We start from the raw sequence: 24,803 nt of genomic DNA, 5'->3' as shown, positions 1-24,803 counted from the left end.
ATTGTATCGGCTGCGCTCCCTCTCCAGTTAGCAAAAGGGGAGTGTCTAGCTGAGCGTAAGCTCCTCCTTCAGGCACTCATTTTTTATTTTTCCTTTATTATTTTCGGAGTAATCCCGGGTGGGGATTAGTTCCCTGTCGGGGTAGGCTTGTCGGTGCTTTGTGCACTTGATGCTTAGCCTTTAAAGTTGCCTCGAGCCTGGTACACTCCAGAAGCTAACTAGGCTAAGATTTTAGTAGGCAGGTCTTGGGAGAGGGTCGGCGGTACTTTTATTTATTGGTTAACCTCTGGCCACACTTTTCCCGCCTGTTTTCTCATTTGTGTATTGGAGGTGGTGCTTCTTTGTTGTTATTGTTAGCCTCAGGTAGTTTTTTGTTTTTAGAGTTGATGGCTACCTTTGATATTGCCGTGTTTAAGAAAAACCCCTCACTTGTCCAACTGGACGCCTGTAGGAAGAGGGATTTGCATGAGGTGGCATCAGGTTATAGCATTTCTGTTTCCACAGCTCTGCGTAAGGCTGAGCTGAAAGCTGCTCTTGTGTCTGGCTTGGTGGAGAAAGGGATAGTGGCCTTGCCAGTATCTGCCAGTCCACTTGAGCATGGGGCAGCGTCTCAGCCTGTTCCGCAGGCGTCAGCTCAAGCTGTAGGTCCATTTGTGTCGACACCTGTTGATCAGGGGCTGCCTGAGGACAAACCCATGACATTGCCTCGCTTCGAACCCCTCTCCATTGAATCAAGTGAAGGCTCGAAGCAGGATGCTAAGCTCCATGTACGCCTGGCTCGTCTCCAGTTAGAAAAGGAGGACCGTGAGAGGGAGTTCCAGCTAAAGAAAGAGCTGGAGCTTAGGCGTTTAGACGCAGAGCTTGCTAGAGCCAGAGAGGTCGAATTGAGGAAGGTGGAGGCAGAGACAGCTGTGAGGTTGCGACAGCTGGAACTCCGGCAGGTTTCCCTTCCTCCAACTGCCTCCATTCGTCAGGCAGACACCCCGTTTGACGTAGGGAAAAACAGTCGTCTGGTTCCGATGTTCCGTGACACTGAGGTCGACAGCTACTTCGAGTCGTTTGAACGAATAGCCACGGCCTTGCACTGGCCACGGGATTCATGGGCCATTTTGCTCCAATGTAAGCTGGCGGGTAAGGCTCAAGAAGTTTGTTCCTCGTTGTCAGCTGAGGACAGCTTGGACTATGACAAGCTGAAAAGGGCTATCCTGCTGGCCTATGAGCTGGTCCCAGAAGCCTATAGGCAGCGTTTCCGGGGGTTGAGAAGAGGTCAGGGTCAGTCCTATCTTGATTTCGCCAGGGAAAAAGGTGTTCTTTTCGATCGGTGGTGTGTGGCCTGCAAAGCCACTGACCTGGCTTCGATCTGGGAACTAATGCTCATAGAGGAATTTAAGAACTGCATTGCTGAGCGCATTGCGGTATATATTAATGAACAGAAGGTTTCCTCGCTACAGCAGGCTGCGACGCTGGCTGATGAGTTCGCGCTCGTCCATAAAACCAGTGTCAGTAGGTATGACCGGCGTGATGCCCCAGTGAAGGCTAGCGAGGTGCCAGTTGCACAGCACCCAAAGAGTGAGGTACTTGTGTTTCGTCCCAAGGCAGACCGAAAGTGTTTTTTCTGTTTTAAGTCTGGCCACCTGATCGCAGATTGTGAAGCTTACAGACGGAAACAATCAGTCTCGTCTTCACGTAAACCAAAAGGGGTTGGGCTGATTAAAACCATGCCTCCTGTCAGTAGGCCCCCTTCCCCTGAGACCCCGGATGAGTGTTTTAAGCCCTTCATTTTTAAGGGGATAGTTTCGCTTTCTGGTAAGACCGAGGATAAGCGTGAAGTGACCATTCTGCGTGATACTGGTGGCTCACAGTCCCTCATACTAGCTAGTGTGCTTGAATTTAATGAGAAGAAAAAAACACCCAGAATACGCAAGACATATCTTCAAAGACCGAAAAAGATGGGGGGGGGGGGGGGGGGATGGCTTTACCAAACTTTATGTTCTATTATTGGGCATGTAATATTCGTATTCTCAGGTATTGGCTACAGGGGGAAGACACGAATAATGCCCCGGCCTGGCTCAGTTTGGAGACTTCTTCCTGTGTCTCAGCCTCTTTACCAGCCCTGATTTATGCCCAAAAGCAGCCTTCGAGTACAGGCTCTTATAATAACTCTATTGTCAAAGTTACCTTGAAAATATGGTATCAATTTCGTCGTTATTTTAAGTTGACCTTTTTTCCCCTTCAATCACCCATCTTGAAAAATCCCTCTTTTCAGCCTTCGTTAGCTGATGGTGCTTTTTATTTGTGGGCCTCTTTAGGTATCAGGTCTTTTTCTGATCTGTACATTCAGAATACATTTGCCTCCTTTGAACAGCTCTCATTGAAATTTGGCCTTCCAAAAAGTCACTTTTTTCGCTATTTACAAATCCGGAGTTTTGTTAAGGAGAAATTCTCTCAGTTCCCATCTAGACCTTCTTATCATGTCTCCTGTTTGTATGGGAGAATATGTTCCTTTGGTAACTCTTCAATCTCGGCTATTAAATTGGCATGGGAGCAGGATCTGGGGTGTGTGATTCAGGATGACTCTTGGGATAAAATTCTTTACCGGGTCCATGGCTCCTCATTCTGTGCCAAACATGGGCTGATTCAATGTAAGATTCTGCACCGTGTACATTGGACTAAGGCCAGACTAGCTCAAATATACCCCAATCTTAGCCCTGACTGCGACCGTTGTCATCAAACACCTGCCTCTTTAATGCATATGTTTTGGTCATGTTCATCCCTCAAACAATACTGGATTAATATTTTCTTGATTTTATCTAAGATCATCCAGCTAACCCTCCAACCTGTGCCCTTAACTGCTTTGTTTGGGGTTCTTCCTGATTCAGTTGCCTTGCCGACGCCTCAAGCGGATCTGGTCGCATTTCTCACCTTATTGGCAAGACGCAGAATATTGCTATGTTGGAAGTCCCCTTCTGCCCCATCCTGGGAAATCTGGATCAGAGACGTTCTGCATTTTAGCAAACTCGAAAAGATTAAATTCACCCTGCGCGGGTCTACGGCCAAATTTTTTTTTTTTAAGACCTGGCAACCCTTTTTTGATCATGTTCAGACTTTGCGGTCTCGCAATGCTCCCAATTAGCCAGCTCAGACTCTATCATATTTTATTTTTTCTTATCTTATGTTCAAGTAAGAGGCCTAAGTTTAAGTATATGGATTCTATTGTGCCTGCGTTCTATGATGGTATTTATTTAACTACTTTATACATATTTCTTTTCTCTAACAGAATTGATTTATCCCTATAACTAAGCTGACCATTTATCATGTGTGGGTTTTTTTTTTTTTTTTTTGTTTTTTTTTTTTTTGTTTGTGTGTTTTGGTTTTTATGTGTCTGTGTGGAGGTGGGGGTTTTGGATACTCTCCACATCTCCCTTGTACACTCAGGAACTGTTGTCTTGTACCCTAGGGTTTGTTACTAGTATTATTAGATTGGATTTTTTCCTTTTTCTGTTTGTACACCCACTGGTACTGCTATAATTATGAGGTGGGAGTGTATGTCTTATATTGCTTTATGTTCTTTAAAAAGAAAACGGCATATTGTTCAATTTGTCTTTTGTAAAAGTCGATGCAAAAACTTTAATAAAAATATCGGGGGGGGAAAAAAAAAAAGAATTTAATGAGAAGTCTGACTGTGACTCTAGCATCATTGTAAGAGGTGTTGGGATGAATTTTGTGCCTGCTCCCCTCCATCGTATCTGGGTACAGAGTGAGCTGGTGAGTGGTTTCTTCTCAGTGGGTGTGCGGCCTTCTCTCCCGATTAATGGGGTGGATTTTATAATGGGAAATGATATCGCGGGTGGGAAAGTTTACCCTACCCCTGAGGTGACCAACAATCCTGTTATAGAGCCTGTGTTAGATGCCCTCAGCCTGCAGCACCCGGATGTGTTCCCGGTGAGCGTTCTGACTCGTTCACGTGCCCAGCAACAAGGTGGGGGGGTTGATTTGTCAGAATCAGTGATCGGCTCTATTCTAGAGAAGGATGTGATGCCCTGCACCGATGAGGGAGATAATGGAGCCTTAGAGTTAGCTCACAGTGTGGTTGAGCCAGCTCCTGTGTCTGGAGCTCCTTTTCTGCTCACCCGGGAAGCACTTGTGAAGGCTCAGAAAGAAGACCCTTCATTAGTTCAGTGTTTTACCGCAGCAGCTCAGGATAAGGGAGGTGAGGGGAGCAAGAGGCAGACATTTTTCGTTTGGGAAGGTTTATTGATGCGCAAGTGGACCCCCAAGGCCTGGAGAAGACTGGAGCGTAGTGCGGCAGTTGGTGGTTCCGACCAGTCTGCGGTGGCATGTGCTGCAGTTAGCACATGATCACGCATGGTCAGGTCATTTGGGTGTCACTAAAACATATGACCGTATACTGCAGCATTTCTTTTGGCCGGCAATGAAAGCAGATGTAGTGCAGTTTTGTAACACCTGTCACACTTGCCAGCTTGTGGGTAAACCGAACCAGGCGGTGCCCCCCGCCCCCCTACGTCCTATCCCTGCTGTCGGTGAACCTTTTGAGCATATCCTGGTAGACTGTGTTGGCCCCTTACCAAAGACGCGGGCAGGGAATCAGTTCTTGTTAACCATAATGTGTGTGTCCACTCGATACCCAGAGGCGATTCCTCTGCGGAAAATCACGACAGCAAGCATTACCAAAGCACTAGTCAAATTCTTTACCACCTTTGGCCTCCCGAAAACCATGCAGACAGATCAGGGTACCAATTTCATGTCCAGGGATTTTAATCGGACTCTACGGTCCTTTGGAGTTTCTCATTCTGTGTCTAGTGCTTATCACCCAGAGTCACAAGGTGCACTGGAGCGGTGGCATCAAACTCTCAAGGCGATGTTGAGTAAGTATTGCCACGACACCGGAAAAAGCTGGGATGAAGGGGTCCCTTTTGTATTGTTCGCTATACGTGATGCGAAGCAGGAGTCTTTGGGGTTCAGCCCAGCTACCCTGGTGTTTGGACATGACGTGCGGGGTCCGCTAAAGGTGCTGAAGGAGAGTTTTCTCAGTGGTTGTGTGCCTAAAACTACTGTGGTGGAGTTTGTAAAAACATGCAAGGACAGGTGGCAACGGGCTACTTTGTTAGCAAAAGAGGCTCTCTGTGTATCCCAGGCAAACATGAAAAAACGATGTGATCAAAAAGCAGTGGAAAGACAGTTCCAGCCTGGGGACAAAGTTCTTGTGTTGTTGCCCGTGCCCAGTTCTGCCCTCATGGCTCGTTTCTCAGGCCCCTATGTGATAGTGAAAAAAGTGTCTGACACCAACTATATTCTCAACACCCCAGAACGCAGAAGGAAGACTCGCCTATGCCATGTCAACATGTTGAAACCATACCATACCAGAGCATGACAGAATCATCAGACACTGCTGGGACGGCTGTTGCCCTGCTAAGTGTTGAAGTTAAGGGTGATGATGATCTGGGTACCCTTTCTGAGGGACAGCAATGTGGGCGGTTGTCAAATTCTGTTTTTTTAGCTAAGGCCGAGGCCAACCTATCTCACCTTCCTCTGTCCCAGTGTAAAGAGGTACTTGACTTGCTGCACTCCTACCTGTCTCTTTTTAGTGACGTACCCTCGCGTACCCACGTTTGTGAGCATGACATTGACGTTGGAGACGCAGTCCCAATCAAGCAGCATGCATATCATTGCCCCTTCACCAAACGTGAGGTCATGAAAGAAGAAGTTGAGTACTTAGTAGAAAACGGCTTGGCACAACCTAGTTGTAGCCCCTGGAGCTCCCCATGTCTACTAACACCTAAGTCTGATGGCACACCCCGTTTCTGCACAGATTATCGGAAGGTAAACGCTGTAACGGTCTCTGACTCTTTTCCGCTTCCTCGTATGGAAGACTGCATTGACAGCATCGGCCCTGCCAAATTCATCACCAAACTCGATCTCCTTAAAGGCTACTGGCAGGTGCCTCTCACTCTCAGAGCTTCAGAGATTTCTGCATTTGTCACCCCTGACCACTTCATGCAATACACAGTAATGGCCTTTGGCATGAAAAATGCCCCAGCTACTTTTCAACGACTGATGCAGTTGGTGTTGGGAGATGTGCCCCAGTGCAATGTGTATCTAGATGACATGGTGCTATACACAGACACATGGGCAGATCATATGTCCCTTCTGAGGACAGTGTTTCAGCGGCTAGCCGAGGCCTCGTTGACCCTCAATCTCGCTAAGTGTGAGTTTGGTAAGGCAACCGTCACTTACCTAGGTAAGCAGGTGGGGTTTGGGCAGGTCCGCCCAGTGGAGGCGAAGGTTGCTGCAGTCCTGGACTACCCGAGTCCAGCCACCAGACGGGAACTAAGGCGGTTCCTAGGGATGACCGGATATTACCGGTGTTTCTGTAAGAACTTTTCTGTGGTCGTGACCCCGCTAACCAAACTGTGTAGCCCAAATGGTCAGTTGAATGCCAGCATGCCTTTGAGTCGGCAAAATCTCTTCTGTGCAGCACCCCTGTATTGGCAGCTCCAAACTTCTCTCGCCCCTTTAAGCTAGAGGTCGATGCCAGTGCCACCGGAGCCGGGGCAGTCCTGCTGCAGGATGATGAGGAAGGTGTGTGCCATCCGGTCTGTTATTTCTCTGCAAAGTTCAAACCCCATCAACTGAACTACTCTACCATAGAGAAGGAAGCCTTAGCTCTGCTTCTAGCTCTGCAGCACTTTGAAGTGTATGTGGGCTCCAGCGCTTCCCCGGTGACCGTGTTCACAGACCACAACCCCCTTGTTTTTCTGAACCGGATGTACAATCACAACCAGCGACTGATGCGCTGGGCACTCCTGGCCCAGGATTACAATCTGATGATCATACACAAGAAAGGTACTGACAATATAGTGGCTGATGCACTCTCACGCAGCTCGCAATAGGGTGTTGTTGTTGTTGTTGTTTTGGTAGGGCTTCAATGTAAGGGGGGGGGGGGGGGGGGGGAATGTTACGTTCTGTGAGGCTGTGGGAGTGTGTGGGTGGGGTGTTTGCCCACTCTCCCCGCCTCCACCCCTCTTGCCACTCCTACCCCTCTCTGTCTCTCTCACTCTCCTCTCTCCCCAGGACACAGCTGCTGCTGATTAGCCTCGTTTGCCACCTGACTCCAGTCAGCAATCATCCTCTGAGGCTATTTAAACTGGGGATGAGCTGTGAGCAGGGTGGCATTTTCCTCGGTGGCTCTACGCGTTTCTGTGCTAGATTTTGGACAGACAGCCTCTTTCTGACCAGTGAGCAGACGGGCTTGTGGGCCCTGAGAGTGTCTCCCCGTGGTGGGGAGTAGGGTAGGAAGTGTGGGAAGTGCCTCCTTTTTTATTGTGTTTGTTTGGTAGTCTTCCTGCCTTTCGTGGCTGCGAGCGTTTTCTTTGTTTCTTTGGCGTTGTTGGTAAGACGGCGTTGCCGGCCCTTTAAGTTAATGTTAATGTCGTTTGTAATCCACCTGTACCATTTCGTAATAAAGTTCTATTAATACAGAACAACTCTGTCTGTTTTCCTTTTCATTCTGATTCCGGACTCATTTGTTACTGGTCCCCTCACTCACATGCCTAGACCCCTTCGGGGGGAACGTAACATTGTTTAAATGTTATTTTTGTCCCCCAAATTGCACTGTGGGTTTGGGATGAACTGTGGTCGCTGAGGATCCTTTTCACAAGCGTTGCTGAGCCCCTGCTGTGATTTCTACAACTGAATTAAGTCTGTTTTTAAAGTGCTGCCCGAAAGCTTGCCTAGTTTTCCAAGAATTCTCTGACTGAGCAGTGAGGCCCTCGCCATCATGACCTCTGAAACACTCAGCTCGACTAGTATGCTGTTTATACATGCCATCATTTACTCTGTGAGATGTTTCATTAGCTGCCTGTTTTTGTTTAGCAACTTTCCAATCTTATCATCCCCACCAGAACATTAAAGCATTTAACCATATAAACTTAAATACATCTGAGCTACTGTGGTTAGCACTGTTGCTGCACAGCAAGAAAGTCCTGAGTTCAATTCCACCATCAGGCCTGGGTCTTTCTGCGTGGAGTTTGCATGGGTTCCTCCCACAGTCCAAAGACATGCAGTTAATGGGAATAGGTTAACTGGTTAATCTAAATTGCCCATAGGTGTGAGTGTGAGAGCGAATGGTTGTCTGCCTGTATGTGTTAGCCCTGCGACAGACTGGCGAGCTGGGATAGGCTCCTGCAACCCTGTAAAGGATAAGCGGAAGCAGGTGGATGAAAAATATAGTTTCTACTATGGAGATGCATATAGAAATGTCACAAGTAATAAATGATGAAGTTGTGATTTTACCCATTCTCAGTAACATTCAAAACAGTAGGAGAGAAACTTGTAATGCTTTCCAATGAAAGTTATTCTGGTGTAAGCATTACTTACACATTATTTAGGTAAAGGATGAGTTTCTCTTCTACTTCTGTCTGTGTGCCAAAGAGGGATTCCAGAAATGTATTGACAAACAGATTAGCAGTTCAATATACACTTTTCACCTGTCATTTTTCCTTGCGAAGCTTTAAAATGATTTACACGTAATGACCAATAAAATGATCTTACAATATTCAGTCTCTTTAAAAGTGGGAGCTGTTCTTTGCTACACTACAATACTCTTAGATTTTGTTTAGTTGGAATTATCTTACTCGATTTATTAAAATGTTGAGGACTCTACATTATTTAAATGAGCAACAGCTCAACCATAATGATGCATATCATATTAATACGTAGCAGGACAAAGTAGAAGGTCTAGCGAGACAGCAAAAACACCCTTCAGCCATATTATTTGTTTATTTATTTTTGTTTAAAACAAATATGTGTTGATGTTGCATAGTTTGGCCACCAGAGGGCACTCTGCAACTTTCCTATTGGCGAGGTGTTTGGAATGCCACAAGCAATAACTAGCTGATTCGAGCAAAGCCAGTCAGATCATAAATTAGTAAATAATTAACGAAACATAAAAAAAAAATGTTAGGGAAATCGGTTTAGGTTTAATTTGCCTGAAAAATCGGCATCATAGTAACATTGGCTAGTATGTTGGAATATTTGATTTTTAAGTCACCAAATATCGGTATTGGTATCGGCCTTAAAAATCATCTATGCTATCTTCAGCATGTAATTTTATTTATTTTTTACATCTGTAACTGTAAAGTAACCACTAACTAAATTATCAGATAATTGTGGAAAATACAAAGTACAGTATTTCTGTCTGAATGTAGCATAGTAGAATATGAAAATGTAACTTTTACTTGCTAAATAAATTTCCTTCACACAGATGTTTGTTTTTTTTGTTTTTAATATTTTTGTTTAAAGACTGCCTTTCCAAGACAGGTTTAGCTTCATGCATCTTCTTTTAAAACTCTCAGGGATTTTTTTCTATCCGTCCTCTGAGTGGTGCTGTTTCAATGTACTGCCATCTTGGATTTAAAAAAAAAAAAAGGAATTTGGTGGAGATTCCAGGTGTCTCTGACCAAAAATGACACACATTTGAGCTAAAACAAACAAACTGTCATCAAGTGTGAATTAGATCAATTTGTAGAAATGTTTAATCATGCTAGGTTTTAGTTTTACAGCACTGATATTAGCTGCATGCGTTTATACCTCCCAATGGCAAACCTCTATCATCCATATACCTTCAACTGCTCAATACTTATGAATAAAAATCATAATTGAGATGACTAATCAAAAAAAAAAAAAAAGTGCAAATAATGCAAGTCCATGGAAAAGTAAGAGAAGTATGAAAGGCAGGAGAACATTGCTTATCTTTTATAGAGGAGCTTTTATACTAAATATTGTACAAAAACTAGGCAAAAACATGTATTAAGCAGATGACTTATCATGTACAACAACCTTATTTTTCAGACTGAATAATAATAATAATAATAAAAAAAAACAACTTTCCATATAATGAATGAAACCCAGCAGTGTGTGCAAATATATGCACACATTTTATTTAGGGCAGAGAGACGGCCTCAGGTAAGCAGCACCTCTACAAACAACAGTGAACTCTTTCACACAAACAGTGCATCTATCTGCGCAAACATTCAGAGCCAAATAAAAAAGTCAAAGTCAAAGTGAAGCGACTGTACGGGTAAAGGAAGGTGCCGACAAGGCGGTGAGAAACTGTTATACAGAATCAGGAGACAGTTCTCATCATTAAAAACAAGCTTCCCATTGCTCTGAAACAACTAAAAAAAACCAACTCTGCGGTTTAATCATTACTGCTGTAGTTTAAAACATCTTTAATGGTCTGAATCCTTCCTTTCATTTGTTATGTGAAAGTAATTTAGCACTCCTGAAACTGACCACAAATGTGTAATACATTAAAGTGAACACTTCTGCTCTAACACTGACTGACTCACAAACAATCATAGTGGTCACAGTCACAGTAATAGCAATGCATGTATTTTGTCCTTATGTAACTTAAGTGATGGTGGACTTCACTGAGATGCTTTACACGTCAGAAGCGAGTTTATGGAGGCTGTTTGTTTTTTTACTCCAATTTGCAATAAGTGGAAACCAATCACAATGTGGGAAGCTAGAAAAAATATATCAAGTAACACAAAACATCAGAATGCATTTCAAACCGTTTAGCTGAAATTGTAAAACAGAAAACCTCAGCGGTGATATCTGAGCTAGATCTGTCTTTGGCTTTTCAGATATTCCAGTTTCACGTCTTCCTTCGTATCGTGCTCGTCTCTGGTATCCGACACCAAAACACCTACTCCATGTACCGATTCCTCACGCTGTACTGAGATAAGAACAGGCTACAGGTGTCTTAAGACAGGGTTTCAGATTTGCTCCCTTTTAATGCCATAAGGTGAAATGCACTGCATGCATGCGCTGAGCAAAGCGAAAGTAGTCAAATTTGAAATCTTATTACAGAGTGTCAGCTTGCTGTAAGGCTGCGCTTGATTTTTGAAGCATCTGGATGCCTATTAAAAAAATATAGGGAGTCTGAAAGCTGTGACACCACAGGAGCCAGAAGTATGCAGCGCGATTTAAAAAACACTACACCTGACAAGTATATGGTCATAAAGTGACAGAAACACAGAGCAGACCTAAGTTTCTTTAAAACCGCAGATCAAACTGTAGCCAGTGGGATGAGCAGCTGATTGTGAACATCTGTTTTCTGAACTGTTTACCCAGTTCAGGATTGCCGGGAGAACTGGAGCCTATCGCTGCTGTCATAAGGCGAGCGGTTGCCGGTATCTCACACGGCAAAGAGAGAACCAGGCATCTCACATTCACACCTACAGCAAATTTAGAATCACCATTTAACCTAACATGCATATCTCTGGGAAGAGGCCGGAGCAACTGGAGAAAATCCGAGAGACAGGAACGCCCCGGCGGCTGTCAAACCCACAACCTTCACTAACCGCACCACCAACACCGCGCCACCATGAATGTTAACATGCAACTTAAAGGTAAGTTTCACTACTAAGACGTTACCATGCCAACCCTCTTTTCTTACAAAGCCTGTTACAGTGCAAATACAGCAAATCTCTTTTGTTCTCTCGTAGCTACAACATCACCACTAATGCTTTTTGTACCATTGTTAACTTAGTCCACAAAACTGGTAGTTACCTATAGGAATGAGAGATAATAGCAGTAAGTGGAGTCACCATTACAGTATATGCAATGTGTTGAATTAAAACACAATAAAAAAAAAAAAAAAATGTAAATCTGGATATTTTCTTTACTTTCAGTCACTCAGCTTGAACCACAAAGATCTACAAACTAATGTAAAAAGTGAACATTAAGGCAGCATGGAGACATCCAATCAAACAGCACTGCTGCAATTTAAAGACATATTGCTAGCCTGAGCTGGGTTTGTAGGCAACATCACGCAGCTAGGTGTGTTTATGCAGAAGAATGTCAATAACAGATACTTGGATTTGGTATCCTCCAGTTTGGGCTCCTTTAATATCAGATGATTAAAAACAAAGAAGGTTGCTTGAGGAGACTGAAAGGGAGCAGTAAGTAGGCTCAGCACAGCAGTGATAGAGATGGTAAATATGGGGTTCTTCAATGTACTAGCCGGGCAGTTTGAGACATTTAAGCCCAGAGTGTTTTCCTGTACAAACGAAATAAATTAACTCAAAAAGGAACAAAAACATCAGCGGTCATCACATGACACCTTATAACTGCATATATGTATATAATTATATATAGTCTGTACAGAGCAGGAAATATAAACAGCAACTCTGTGCATGGAAGGCAAAACTCTTCTTCATTCACTAAAAACTCTCTAAGTCACACTTTGAAACAACCTCACACTAGTGTAATGACAAGTGGTAAACAAGACAATGGGCCAGTGGATGGAAAATTTATGGATGCATGTATTGTGTCTGTTCCCCAGAATCCGTGTTTAACCTCACACCGCTCTACTAAAGTGAAATACCAACAAACAACACAGACTTAGCACAAATAAAGAGATGTTAATTATTAAGGGAAGAGAACTGAACAGAAATGTTAATATTATTTAAGGGTAGAGTTAGAACATGAAGAAAAATCCATAAAGAAATGTGTTACCAAAAACAACATGCATGAAAAAGATTTCCATTGGTCCAAGTAAAATGCTAAAAACATGAAACCCCCCCCTAAATAAACAGTGATTGAAAATCCCCTCTTCATATTCTTCAAATTCACCAGAATAGACACAATCAACACACATGTCTAACAGATCCACCCCGACAGAAGGTGGAACTTGGAGAAAGGCACGACACAGGTTGACGTCCGTCTTCAAAGCTCCTCCGGTAACAGTTTCCGATCGCCGATAACTGCGTAGTGATGGCACCTCCCACAAAGGACGGACTGCTCAAAGGTTACGCAAGTCTCTGTAAGATCCTCACATTTATGCTGCATATGTTGGCCCTCACCGCGCTCGGGCCTGGTCTGGAGTCAGATCTCATCGCTGAACTTCAGTTGTCAAGAATGTGCACTTCCATCTCGGGAAGCCAGCTTTAAATTTCACCTCACAACAACAACTTTTTTTTTCCTTCTCAGAGGGTAACGTGCTTGGTAAAGTATCTCAGCTGCTGCTCAGAATCTGCATGTGGAATGATGTGTTGTCCAAGCTTGGTATGACATTAACATCATCAGAGAGCGCGTCACTGCAGCTGCACTCTGTACGCGCAGATGAGGAGCTTGACCTGAGGAGAGAAGATCAGACGGAAACGCTGCTGAGATGCTTCGACTTTTGGATCCTCTCTACTTATCAAAAGAAATTCAGCTTTATGATTGGATGACTAACAATTCAAACTGTTTCCTGTTTTCTGCTGCAAAATGTTTTACTTTTTTTGACTCGAACAAATACAAAAAGTAAAGCTGATGATTTGAGTTATTAACATGAAAACCAGCAGTGAGGATATCCTATTGAAAAATACTGTGTGCGTTTCCAAAGTCTGATATTACTTTTTCGCCCCAAAACTACTAAAACACATCAAAAGCAACTGCAAGGTTACAGTGACGCGTTTCTCCACTGACAGTGAGGGCACAGGAAGATAAAACAGTAAGGAAACAGTCCCTAACAATGGCATGCAGCCTTAGATTGTGCCTGTTTTCATTAATGAAGCTCTTACATCTTTTATAACTTTGTTGAGCGTGGAGAGAAACTCCTTCCTATGAAGGTAGTCGAGGCTATGTCAGCATTTCTACACTCTCTGCTATGGGGAGGAATATCATTGTCACTGGCAGTTGGGGTTAATAAGGGAGCCACATTATCAAGAGCTCATGAGCAGATACTATTGCACTAATTAACCAAGTCATCGATATTGAAAATGTAGGTGCTGATACAGGAAAAAAAACAGAGAAGAGATCTGAAAACCTGGCTGCACATTAAAGATAGCTGTCTGTGTAGTTTGCTTCGGAGAAGAAAGCCGTGCCTGTAAAACTGTGTCAAAAATGACGCATTGGCGGTTAGACACTAGGACAGAGGGCTGTGTGGGGGGTCTATACATAAACCAGGAGTAAAAATAGGTTGGGCCTGTGGTTAGGTGTGTTATATTAGACTAAAAGATTTTCCAACGTTAAGAAATTCTGTAGCAGATATGATAGATCATCAATATGGAAGTCAACAATAGCTGAGGACAGACTGAAGAAAACAATGAAATGAACTGAGAGTAACAACTACAAATGAAACCCAGAGCATCCAGTTCATTTATTAACTTACTTATAATGAAACTATATATCGATGACCCACTTTAAAAATGTATACATGTTCTGGGGACAAACTGGGTTTGGATTGAATGCCAGTGAGAGTAGCACACAGACAGGCCCAGGTATCATCTTTGAGGATGAAGTGTCTTCTGTCATGACTGAAAAAGACAAACCCACTCAGCTGCATGCAGTGTCTTTTTAAAAACGGTAAAATCGGAGCGTGAGAGCAAACGTTACAGGATTCTGGATGCTTGACAAGATCAACTCTGACACAAACATAGAAGCTTTGTTATTTGTGGTAGCTGGCTAAACTTAGATTGATGTTGCAGCCAAAAACCAAAGATTGCATTGAAAGGTTTCTGTAAAAAAACAAAAAAACAACTTTGTATATTTCTTTGGGTTGCCTTTAAGATAATGGACATGCCTAGTTCTACACGTAAATCATTAATAATGACCATTTGTGGTATTATTTATTCTTCTTTTAAATCATGAAAAATAAAATCGCATTCCTCAGTTTCAAAAACATTTAGTCAGATTTCCCAATGGGCTGGTTAGAAGCAGTGACCTTTGTATGCCTGATTAAGATGTTTCATATGTTTGTGTCTCACTGTGTGTGTGTGTGTGTGTGTGTGTGTGTGTGTGTGTGTGTGTCACCTTGGCTGCTGGCGCCTCTGCAAGGCGAATGAAGAGTTTGTTGACGCCTGGATTCGGGCTGAAAGAGTAGATGAAGTGACTATCCTGAAACGTTGAAGGCAAAAAGTAGAAAAAAATAAGCAAAAATTAGCACTGTGGCCTAAATTTAAACGATTTAATGAGGTGAAGTACATTGAATCCACACAGTGACATTAAACATGGCTGCATGGTCTCCTGTGAACTGCTTGTTCATTTGCTCAAAGCAGCAATAGTGAAAAACACTGTAAAGAGAGAGAGTGAGGGTAAACAATAGACAAACGACCACTCTGAATGATATCAAAGGAGGATTTAATATAATAAAAATCAGATGGATTAAAATCGTTTTTCAGTTTTATTTTTGTCGATTTGTTTTATAGTTTATCAAATTTCTCAATTTTATCTTTCATTAATCACTTGGCACATTTTGTTTTTAACCAACTGTTGTGTAATCATCATTTCAACCAACCAGGAAAATGGGCAGCTGGAACTTATCGTTGAGCACCACGGCGTGCACACTGCAAGGTCCGCATAGCCTGGCTGTGATCTCATTCAGGAAGTTGGCGTGGAAGATGAAGAGGAGGATACCTGAACCTGGAAGTAGGAGGGATGATAAAACTTCACAGAAAGGTTCGATTGGAATAGAAATTTATAGCCAACACATTAGTGGGATAACGTTCTAATGACGTTGACATTTGAAGCCATTTTTGCACATCAACTCTGGAAAACGTCGGGGTAATGTTCGGACCGTTCTCATACGAAGGCCCGGACACAAGTGATGTGCAGGAGGTACGATGTTTAGCCTTTGACCATGACCTCAAATGATTTCATTCTGCACTATAACCAGTGCTTGTCACACAGCAACACAATCCATCATTACACTTTGTACTAGCCGAATAGCAGGTTCAGTTTACAGTTTAAGGTGAGACAGTGCAGCTAAAAACTGCACACACTGGTCAATTTTGGGAGTTTGGGCTAATTTGCTTCCATAACAAGTCTTCTTACAGACTAATGGAAAGAAAATGTTCCAAATATGAATTTACATCTTTATTTCATAATACCTCATAATGTCTGCTGGACTGCATTGTATGGTCTATGCCAGGGGTGGGAAACTCCAGGCCTCAAGAGCCAGTGTCCTGCAGGGTTTAGATCTCACCCTGGGTCACCACACCTGAATCAAATGATTAGTTCGTTACCAGGCCTCTGGAGAACTTCAAAAAAATGTTGAGGAGGTAATTTAGCCATTTAAATCAGCTGTGTTGGATCAAGGACACATCTAAAACCTGCAGGAAACTGGCCCTTGAGGCCCGAAGTTCCCCAACTCCTGGTCAATTTACTTTTGCCTTCATGTAATATGAACTGTGGAAGTTTCACTTTAAAGATTGAAAGAGACATACAAATCTGAGTAATCTTTTTATCTTGACAACATCTATTTAGATATGTATGTTCATTGGTAGCATCTGCTCAAGTACCTATTAATCTAAGCTGTTGCAGGTGTAAAACTGTCCTGTCCGCAGTTCCCTCATCTTTGGATATTTTCTTGTGTTTTGTAGCTAAAATTGAGCGTTTGTAAATTACCTTTTCAAATAAATATGTATAAAACATCACAGTTCAAAGGCAGTTTTATTTTCTCTCGGGATGTCATTTACAAAACATTTTATTAATGTCAACAGCCTAAAGGTTTTTAGCTTTTAGATTTATGTTCTTGGAAAGACTTCAAATCAGCAAAATGTTTAAAACAAATCACCTCAATGGTATATTAAAACGTACATAATATGAATCAATTAAGAATTCTAATGTAAGTAGCGTTCATCCTTTTCAACAGTACTCAGTATCTGATGTCTGCAGTGTTATCCTCCTTTTATGCAGTCTGTAAAAAATGTATCAGTAGCACAAAGCTACTAAAAGAGTAGCATCCTTGCCAAGCATGGCCAGACATGATAAAAACAAAATTCATGAATCTGTCTGGCAACAGAAAAACAGCAAATACACCACCTCTCGAGTGAGGTGGTGTTTTTGCATATCAGGTAATGTAAAAATATGTAAAAATTTGGGGTTACCCTCTGGTTGAGGCTGTGACTTGAAGGTAAAATCCATAGAGAAGTCTGGACCCTCACAAAGCCTGTGGCAGGCCAGAGGGAAGACGGGCTCCAACAGCACCAGACGAGACTCAAAGTATGCTCGGATGGTGTCCTCCGCCACACTGGACAGCCTGCAACATAAATTAGTTCTGTGTAACCAAATATATTTGGTAGTAAAACTGGTTTTACCACTACAGTGCAGGACAAAATTTACTGACATTCCTTTTAAGGATAGAAACCAAAGTAAATGTTTGTCTCTTTAAATATTAATTCACACTATGCTGTCTCCAAAAACATCACCAAACTGATGAAACTATGATGTGATGATGTGGTTAGCACTCACATGCTGATGTGGTCCTTGATGAAGTCACACACCGTCAGGTTTTTGCTTTGCTGGGCGAAGTACATAGCTGTGTTCTGGTGTTTGGACAGGATGTTGCAGTCAGCTCCATACTCCAGCAGGAGGCGCACAACATCAGCGTTCCCTCTTTTGCATGCCTAAAAGGAAGGACGTAATGAACTTCTCTAAAGAAACCTCATACTGGTACACCACAGGTAAGGACTATAAAGTAAATATATAATTTCTGACTGATCTGCTATGAAACAGCACCATTTGTAATCTGCATGCAAACTGTAATTTTGCACTAATTAAAACCAAAGTGACCGTTAGTGTTTGTCTAGTGTTACCTTCATCAGCGCCGTCTCCCCACTCAGCGTCTGAGCATTTACATAAGCCCCGGCCTCCAGTAGGATTGCAACAGTTGTCAAACAATTCTGGGATGACACAAACGGGAATCAAGTGTTTACAAGATAAAACAAAAGAGGCAGATGCCTTTATTTCAGAGTCTTTGACTGGTTTGGCTTTGACTGAGAATTTGAATTAAAATTGTATGCACAGTATAGTTAAAGGCTGCAGGATTAACTTACATAAAAGATAGAGTTACCTTTTCAGCAGCATGCATCAGGGCTGTAGTGCCGTTCTTCTGTCGTTTATTCACTCTCACCCCCTTTTTAATCAGTAACCTGAGGATGTCATCCTGCCCCCCTATTGCTGCCAGCATGGTGAGGGTCATACAACTGCCATCCTGCACACAAACAGATAGACACAGAACTAAAACAAAGGCTGTAAAACAATAAGCTTTTTACAGACCTGCAGTGGAGTCCATTGCACTGTATAGAAATGCCTAAAAAGTGAATTACCATGTGCAGTTTTCTGGGCATGATTTGTACACAACACTGTGAAGAGAAGCTCCTTGTACAATGCCCCATTTGCAAACACAATGAAATCATTATTCGTATAATAATAAAGTTATGGTGATATCCCTGCTAAATACTTACCAATCCCAATTTAGATACTAACCAGTGCAGCCAGTCAATATAGTTTTAGTTAGATATTTACCATACACCACAAACTGTATATAACACCGGCTTGTTTTCTTAATCTGAAAACAAAACCTAACACAGTTGTATCTTAAACCTGCATTCTTTTTGATGACTAACGCGACCACCTTAAACAATGGATGACGTTACAGTGGTCATGTCTATCTTGCTGTCTTGAGAAGTACCATAGATATGATTGTTTACATTTTTACTTACAGAAGACTAACTGCTCAACAGGCAGCTTTTGAAGATGATTAATAACCTGCTTATCAGTTTGCAAGTTTAATATCAATACCTCCTTGTGCAAAACTGAAGCTAATATAGTATTACGTTGTGATATATTTACTTGAACATCTTCACAAAAATATGGGTTAGAAATAGATTTTTTTTTTTTAATGTACTTATATAGTCTCAATATTAAAAAACTAAACAATAAAAAAAAATACTACATTTACATATCTGCATGACAACAATAATAATCAATATTTACTATAAAAAATGTATTTAGAAAACACTTAATACAGCCTGTTTACCAAAGTAGCCTTGAGATTCTAGGAATACGTCGACTTGTCATCGCACTGCTTTGGGCGATGAAATGTTTTGCATTTTTATACCATTACTTTTGCACAGAGTATAGATTCTTTTGACCCATATCTGGGTTCGTCTGCTGCTACAACCACACACATCTACAACGACCTAAAGTCAGGCACTGAAATGTGTACAAGTGTAACTGGCTTGTGAGGCTTACTTGTTCTGACATTGTTTTTTTTTGGTAATTTTATCATCAAATCAGCATTTTATTACGTGGTTTATGACAAATGCATGCACCTTGAGATTTCCTGGAGTTTCAGCTATTTTAATGCTGTTTAGCAATAGTTACTTTGCTGACATATCGATTTCAGATATTGAACATGTGTAACATGTTTGCACGGCCACTTTAAACATCAAAATATGTGACCAAGTATAATTTTACTGTTAGCATGAGTATAAAATAGTCAGGTTTATCAAATCAATACAGCTGCAAACCTTCACCCAACAAACGGGAAATCAAGGGAAATCATTTAACACTTGTCACCAGTTTTAAAATTTTAAGCCAAGAAGCATTTTATTGTACAAGCAGATTTTTGATATGAAGTATTAACTGAAGGCAACATGAAGACTAATACATAAAGTGCTTATACAACATCAATAAAAACAATGTAACTTCTACGCAGGGAAAAACATTAGTTTTGCAACATTAAACAACAATGGTAGTGCCTGAACAATCATTTGTATCATTACCATCAATACCATTCACAGATTCATCTTCCAAATACAGCTGTATATGTAACTACTGGTATACACTGTAACACAGATGTACCCTTTTTAACAAGGCGGCAACAACACAGGAAAGACGTGATGAAAATCACATGGCAATGTGCTATCTAACCTGGCTGTGTAATCTATTGCAGTCAGTCTTATGTGTGTCCAACACTAATAGCTTTGGTATGAAAGGGCGAACGCTGGTTTCTTAAAAACAGGTTCACTACAGCTACTATTGATCTTAACAGAAAAGCTTTTAAATGTGAATGAAAGCAGCAATGCTGTCCAGTCTTTGAATATTTACTGGTAAAAATGACTCAAGATTACATTTTCTTTGCAAATGTCCTGACTATGGCATCTACAAAGTTGACTGACCTAAATAACAGATCATCAACACCACAACTCTTGTTGAATGTCCAGTCTGAAAGAAGCAACACACTGAACGTGAGGAAGTGCTTCACTCATTTTTTAACTAAAATGTGATCACTTTGATTAGTCAGTCTCCAAACCTGTATCCATCACTCTGGGCTGAACTAACCAAGCCACAAATTCCTCCTTAAAATGAAATGCGAAATATACTTAGAAACCGTAAACAGAAACGAACATCCTCATCCTCTGTCTAATGTCTGCTAGACAATTATGCATACAGTATATTGCCAAAAGTATTCAGTTACCCATCCAAATATTCCAATCACTTCCACGGCCACAGGTGTGCAAAAACGAGCACCTAGGCATGCTGCTTCTGCAGGTATTATGACAAAGTGGAAGCCAGTGGGAACGACAGCAACCCAGCCATAAGGCAATTTGTTCTTGGCAACTGGATATTAATGTTATAAACATCTAGAAAATAAAAACATACTATAAAGTAATGTAAATGAGTCAAATGTAGTGTATTTTAACTAAAATTAGAGTACACTAAATACAATTAAATGCTAAAATGCTATACACAGTCACTGTATGGGTATACAAAAATACAACACACCTTTTAGGCAGATTGTTAAAGATAAAAGTATAATAATAGATAAGTATTAAGTGGATCTTTAAAGAAAGAAAGTGCTTTTGATATTTCAGCTATAGATACACACAGCTCCTAATTCTCTATTATCAGCAAGGAAGGTATATTATTACTGCTGCAAGCTATCTACAATATATGCTACTGGCTAAAGCAAGAATATAGTACACCTGGGCTTGTTTGGGTAAACGGCAAAGTAAATCTATCACGCTGGACGGTTTCACTGCAAAGGTTGCTGGTAGGCTTTTGATTTCTAATCACCAAAACACATTAAAAAATGCTACTAAAATTGATACAGGCAGTAAGACGGATGCATAAAGTACATCTCAAAGACAAGTAAAAATCCCCCTGTAAATGCCCAGAGGCCATCTTTGCTCTAAAATGGGCTGCCCTGTCCACAGTGGAGGTGGGATTTCCAAACAACTCTTGGTGTTATCATTTTTACAACTACAGTGTGGGAAAGCATATTTGGGTGGCACTACTTGTCACCCAAAAATGATTTCACTAGTGAAACATTACAGGCAAAAATGAGGTTCAAGTCTGCTAAACGATCACAAAACTCAATTAGAATATTTCCTAGAGACAACCTGACAGTGTTAGATAGTATATGCATTCTAAGCTTATTTTCTTGTAAGCCAAAGCTACAGTACAAACATCCCTAATTCCACCCATTTAGTGTATATTTGTGCAATTGATTGCTTAATTTATACTTGAACGTGATCCGGGATACTCTGGGGTCTTTAATTTGAAGAATAAAAGGGCTGCCTATAAATGTCTTGTGGCTACGATGGTATGTTACACTAATTTCCATCAGTTTCATTTTTATACCTTATACAAATTGAGGTAAAGTGATGTCCCTCTCACATCTAAGACCTTGCTGATAACGTGTGGTTATACTGCATGTCAAATAACGTTTACAGGGACAGATAAACAGGACCATCCCACTCAGAGTTTGAATTATGAGTCTCTGGATCTTGTCCTCCACTTTGTTTGGATGCAACAGTATGACCTCTTCTTTTGAGTGACTGAATAGAATTATGTACAAAATATTTGACCTCCCTCCATGTTCTGCTGCTTAAGGCAGGTTCAGCAGCTAAACACGCATCGCAGTCCTTTTTGCCCGGCACTTTTACCAGCTTAGAGAAGTCTCCAAGCTGTCGCCTCACTGCTGCCTGTTCTTCCTCACTCCACAACCTTTTGTTTCTTTTTTGAGGCTTGACAGCTGGATTGATTTGTTTTCCTGCAGAAGACATAGGCGCATTTTCAGATACCACCGGACTTCTGTCAGAAAGACTGGGTCCGTGGATTGTTGGGACAACCTGTGCAGCTGCAGGGCCCCTCGATGGGCTTAAGGGGTAAGGTGGTGAACTTGAATGGTTTAGAGGTGTAAACGAAGACATAATAGGCCTACTTCCATCATTAAGTGTTGAGAATGGATTGACCATTGGAGAACTTACAGTATTTAACTGTGTGAATGTAGGAACCATTGAGGTACTTGGAGTATTAAGGGAGGTAAACGAAGGAATCATTTGTGACGTTGTAGTGTCCTGTGGTACATACACAGACGGAGGTGGCATGTTTGTAGCATTCTGTGTATATGAAGGAGACAATGGCATAATTCTGCTGTTTTCTGAAGTGTATGGAGGAGGCATTAGGGCATTTGTAGTGTTGTGTGGAGTAAATGTAGGAACAACTTGCGTATCAGTAGCATTCAATGGTGTGAAAGTAGAAATCAATGGTTGACTTGTATGGACCATATCTGTACTAGATGAGCACAAGGATGCGTAACTTGAAGTAATCTCTTGGCAGAATGGTGATGCATCTCCCAAGTTGGTTGCTGGTGGCGGCAGCGGCATTGTCATGCAACAATTTGAACTTTCTCTCAAGTTATCTGGGTCGACTGTTGTCATAGTACACACAGTGCTTGTGTCTTCCAAAGTTGTCTTTGTGGTTTGGACTCCAGCTTTTGATCTCTTTGGATTCAAAACATTAAGGTTCCCCTCAGACTTCTGTATGTTATTTCTCCTACGCATTGTCTGTAGTGTGTTGTGTACATAGTTTTTAACGTCTGTCCAAGATCTTCCTCCGAGATCTGGCTCAGCAGCTATGCAAGCATTGCACTCCTTTTTGCCCGGAACCTTCATCCTTGTGATAAATTCACTCAAGTAACGTTTCACTGCAGCCTGCTCATTCTCACTCCAAGGTCTTCTTTTTAAAGCAGGCTTCTGTGCAGTTCCTAAAATGACAAATATTGAGAATCACTGCTACGCAAGAGATAAAATCTTTATCCAATTTAGAATGCAGTTTTAATTTTTTTGCTTTTGCTTTATTGAACCTGGTAAATTTTCTGATCAAGACCTTGTAAGGGTGGGCCATTTATATGGATACACCGTAATAACATGGGAATGGTTGCTGATATTAAAGTCTTGTTTGTGGCACATTAGTATATGTGAGGGGGCAAACTCCTCAAGATGGGTGGTGACCATGGTGGCCATTTAGAAGTCGGCCATCTTGGATACAACTTTTGTTTTTTCAATAGGAAGAGGGCCATGTGACACATCAAACGTATTGGTAATGTCACAAGAAAAACAATGGTGTGCTTGGTTTCAACGTAACTTTATTCTTTCATGAGTTGTTTACAAGTTTCTCTTTGTTCACAGCCATTGACATGTCGAAGAGGTTAACACGTGAGGAGCGGATCGAAACTGTGTTGATATCTGGTGAACGCAGTAACCAGGTCATTGCAGCAGATTTCAATGCAAGACACCCTACGAGACCACCCATCTTCCATGCTACAGTTAGCAAACTGCTTGCTAAGTTTCGTGAATGGTGAAGTTAACAAACAAAACCACCGCTATTGGTCTGACACTAACCCACAGTGGATGGATCCCTCCAAGACTGTTGGAACAACAAAAGAGATGGTTTGGTGTGGTATATGGGGTACAACGATAGTGGGTCCATTCTTCATCAATGGAAACCTCAAGGCCACTGGATATTTGAAATTGCTACATGTGTTTCCCTCTTTATGCACTGAAGCTGGCACGTTCCCTGAGTTCTTCCAGCAAGATGGTGCACCACCACATTATGGGTGCCAGGTCCGAGCATTCCTAGATGAACAGTTTCCTGGAAAGGGGATTGGTCGTCATGGGCCAGTTGAATGGCCCCCAAGGTCTCCCAATCTGACCCCCTTAGACTTTTATCTTTGGGGTCATCTGAAGGCAGTTGTCTATGGTGTGAAGATACGAGATGTGCAGCACCTGAAACTACAGATACTGGATGCCTGTGCTGGCATTTCTCCTGCGGTGTTGCTATCAGTGTGTGAAGAGTGGGAGAAGAGGGTTGCAATGACAATCCAACACAATGGGCAGCACATTGAACACATTTTATAAGTGGTCAGAAACTTGTAAATAACTCATGAAAGAATAAAGTTACGTATAAACCAAGCACACCATTGTTTTTCTTGTGACATTACCAATAAGTTTGATGTGTCACATGTAGGGATGGGTACCGGTGTCCGGTGCCATGATGGCACCGGTTCTGACATAAACGGTAGTAACCAGACCGAAAAGCAGCGCACATTTCGGTGCTTTATTTCGGTGCTTTTTTTTCCTGAGCTGTGATACACTTCTAGCCAATCATTTTACGTTTCCCAGGATAGTAGGCAGGGCCAGGTACGTACGTTCAGTTAGAGCAGAGCTACAGATTAAAAATGTCCAAGGCGAAGCGGTCAAAAGTCTGGCTGTACTTCACAGCAAAATATGCAAACTCAGCAGCCTGCAACAAGTGCTTTAAGCTGATACTGTGATACTGTCAAAGGAGGTAGCACCTCAAATCCGATGAAACACCTGGCGACGCATAGCGTTTTTTTTAAAAGCCGAGAAATGCGCCATATTTGATAGCTTGCTGCGAGACCTCACACTGTGCACGTTGGGTGGGTTGCCAGTTATCGGACCCGGAGCAACAGCCCCCAAAAACCCGAAGAATAGAGTCCTGGCCCCTAGCCCTACCAGTGTAGCAGAAATGATGAGGATGATGATGCAGCAGCAGCCGTTCTTCTCTGCGTGAGTAGCTTAATGTTGTTCGAGTGTAATTTACGTTGAGTAGGCTAACCACGTTATTACATTAATGCATGTAAGGTGAACTAGCAAACATCATCATAGCTACATGCGGCTGCCCTCTTGTTTGATGGC

General features: G+C 42.0%; 1 protein-coding gene across 2 annotated transcripts in view; it reads right to left on the bottom strand.

The window, feature by feature from the left end:
• Positions 1–9,536: 9,536 nt before the first annotated feature.
• The window catches only part of mphosph8 (M-phase phosphoprotein 8), a 29,818-nt gene continuing 14,551 nt past the window's right edge, over positions 9,537–24,803 (bottom strand). Inside the window, exons 8-14 of one of the 2 annotated variants that reach the window (XM_004573022.3) lie at positions 17,864–18,004; positions 17,607–17,693; positions 17,263–17,417; positions 16,899–17,050; positions 15,308–15,432; positions 14,824–14,907; positions 9,537–13,163 (exon numbers count right to left, since the gene is read on the bottom strand). In XM_004573022.3, coding sequence (XP_004573079.1) covers positions 13,122–13,163; positions 14,824–14,907; positions 15,308–15,432; positions 16,899–17,050; positions 17,263–17,417; positions 17,607–17,693; positions 17,864–18,004 — 786 coding nt within the window. In that variant the 3' untranslated portion in view covers positions 9,537–13,121. Of the gene's footprint in view, positions 13,164–14,823; positions 14,908–15,307; positions 15,433–16,898; positions 17,051–17,262; positions 17,418–17,606; positions 17,694–17,863; positions 18,005–18,052; positions 22,850–24,803 lie in introns of those variants that run through there. The other variant, XM_004573020.4, reaches the window with a different exon arrangement.

The sequence above is a fragment of the Maylandia zebra genome, linkage group LG16, assembly GCF_041146795.1.
Source record: "Maylandia zebra isolate NMK-2024a linkage group LG16, Mzebra_GT3a, whole genome shotgun sequence".
In the NCBI taxonomy this organism is placed as follows: domain Eukaryota; kingdom Metazoa; phylum Chordata; class Actinopteri; order Cichliformes; family Cichlidae; genus Maylandia; species Maylandia zebra.
The sequence above is the reverse complement of the archived record's forward strand: the minus strand, read 5'-3'. Positions and strand labels throughout refer to the sequence as shown.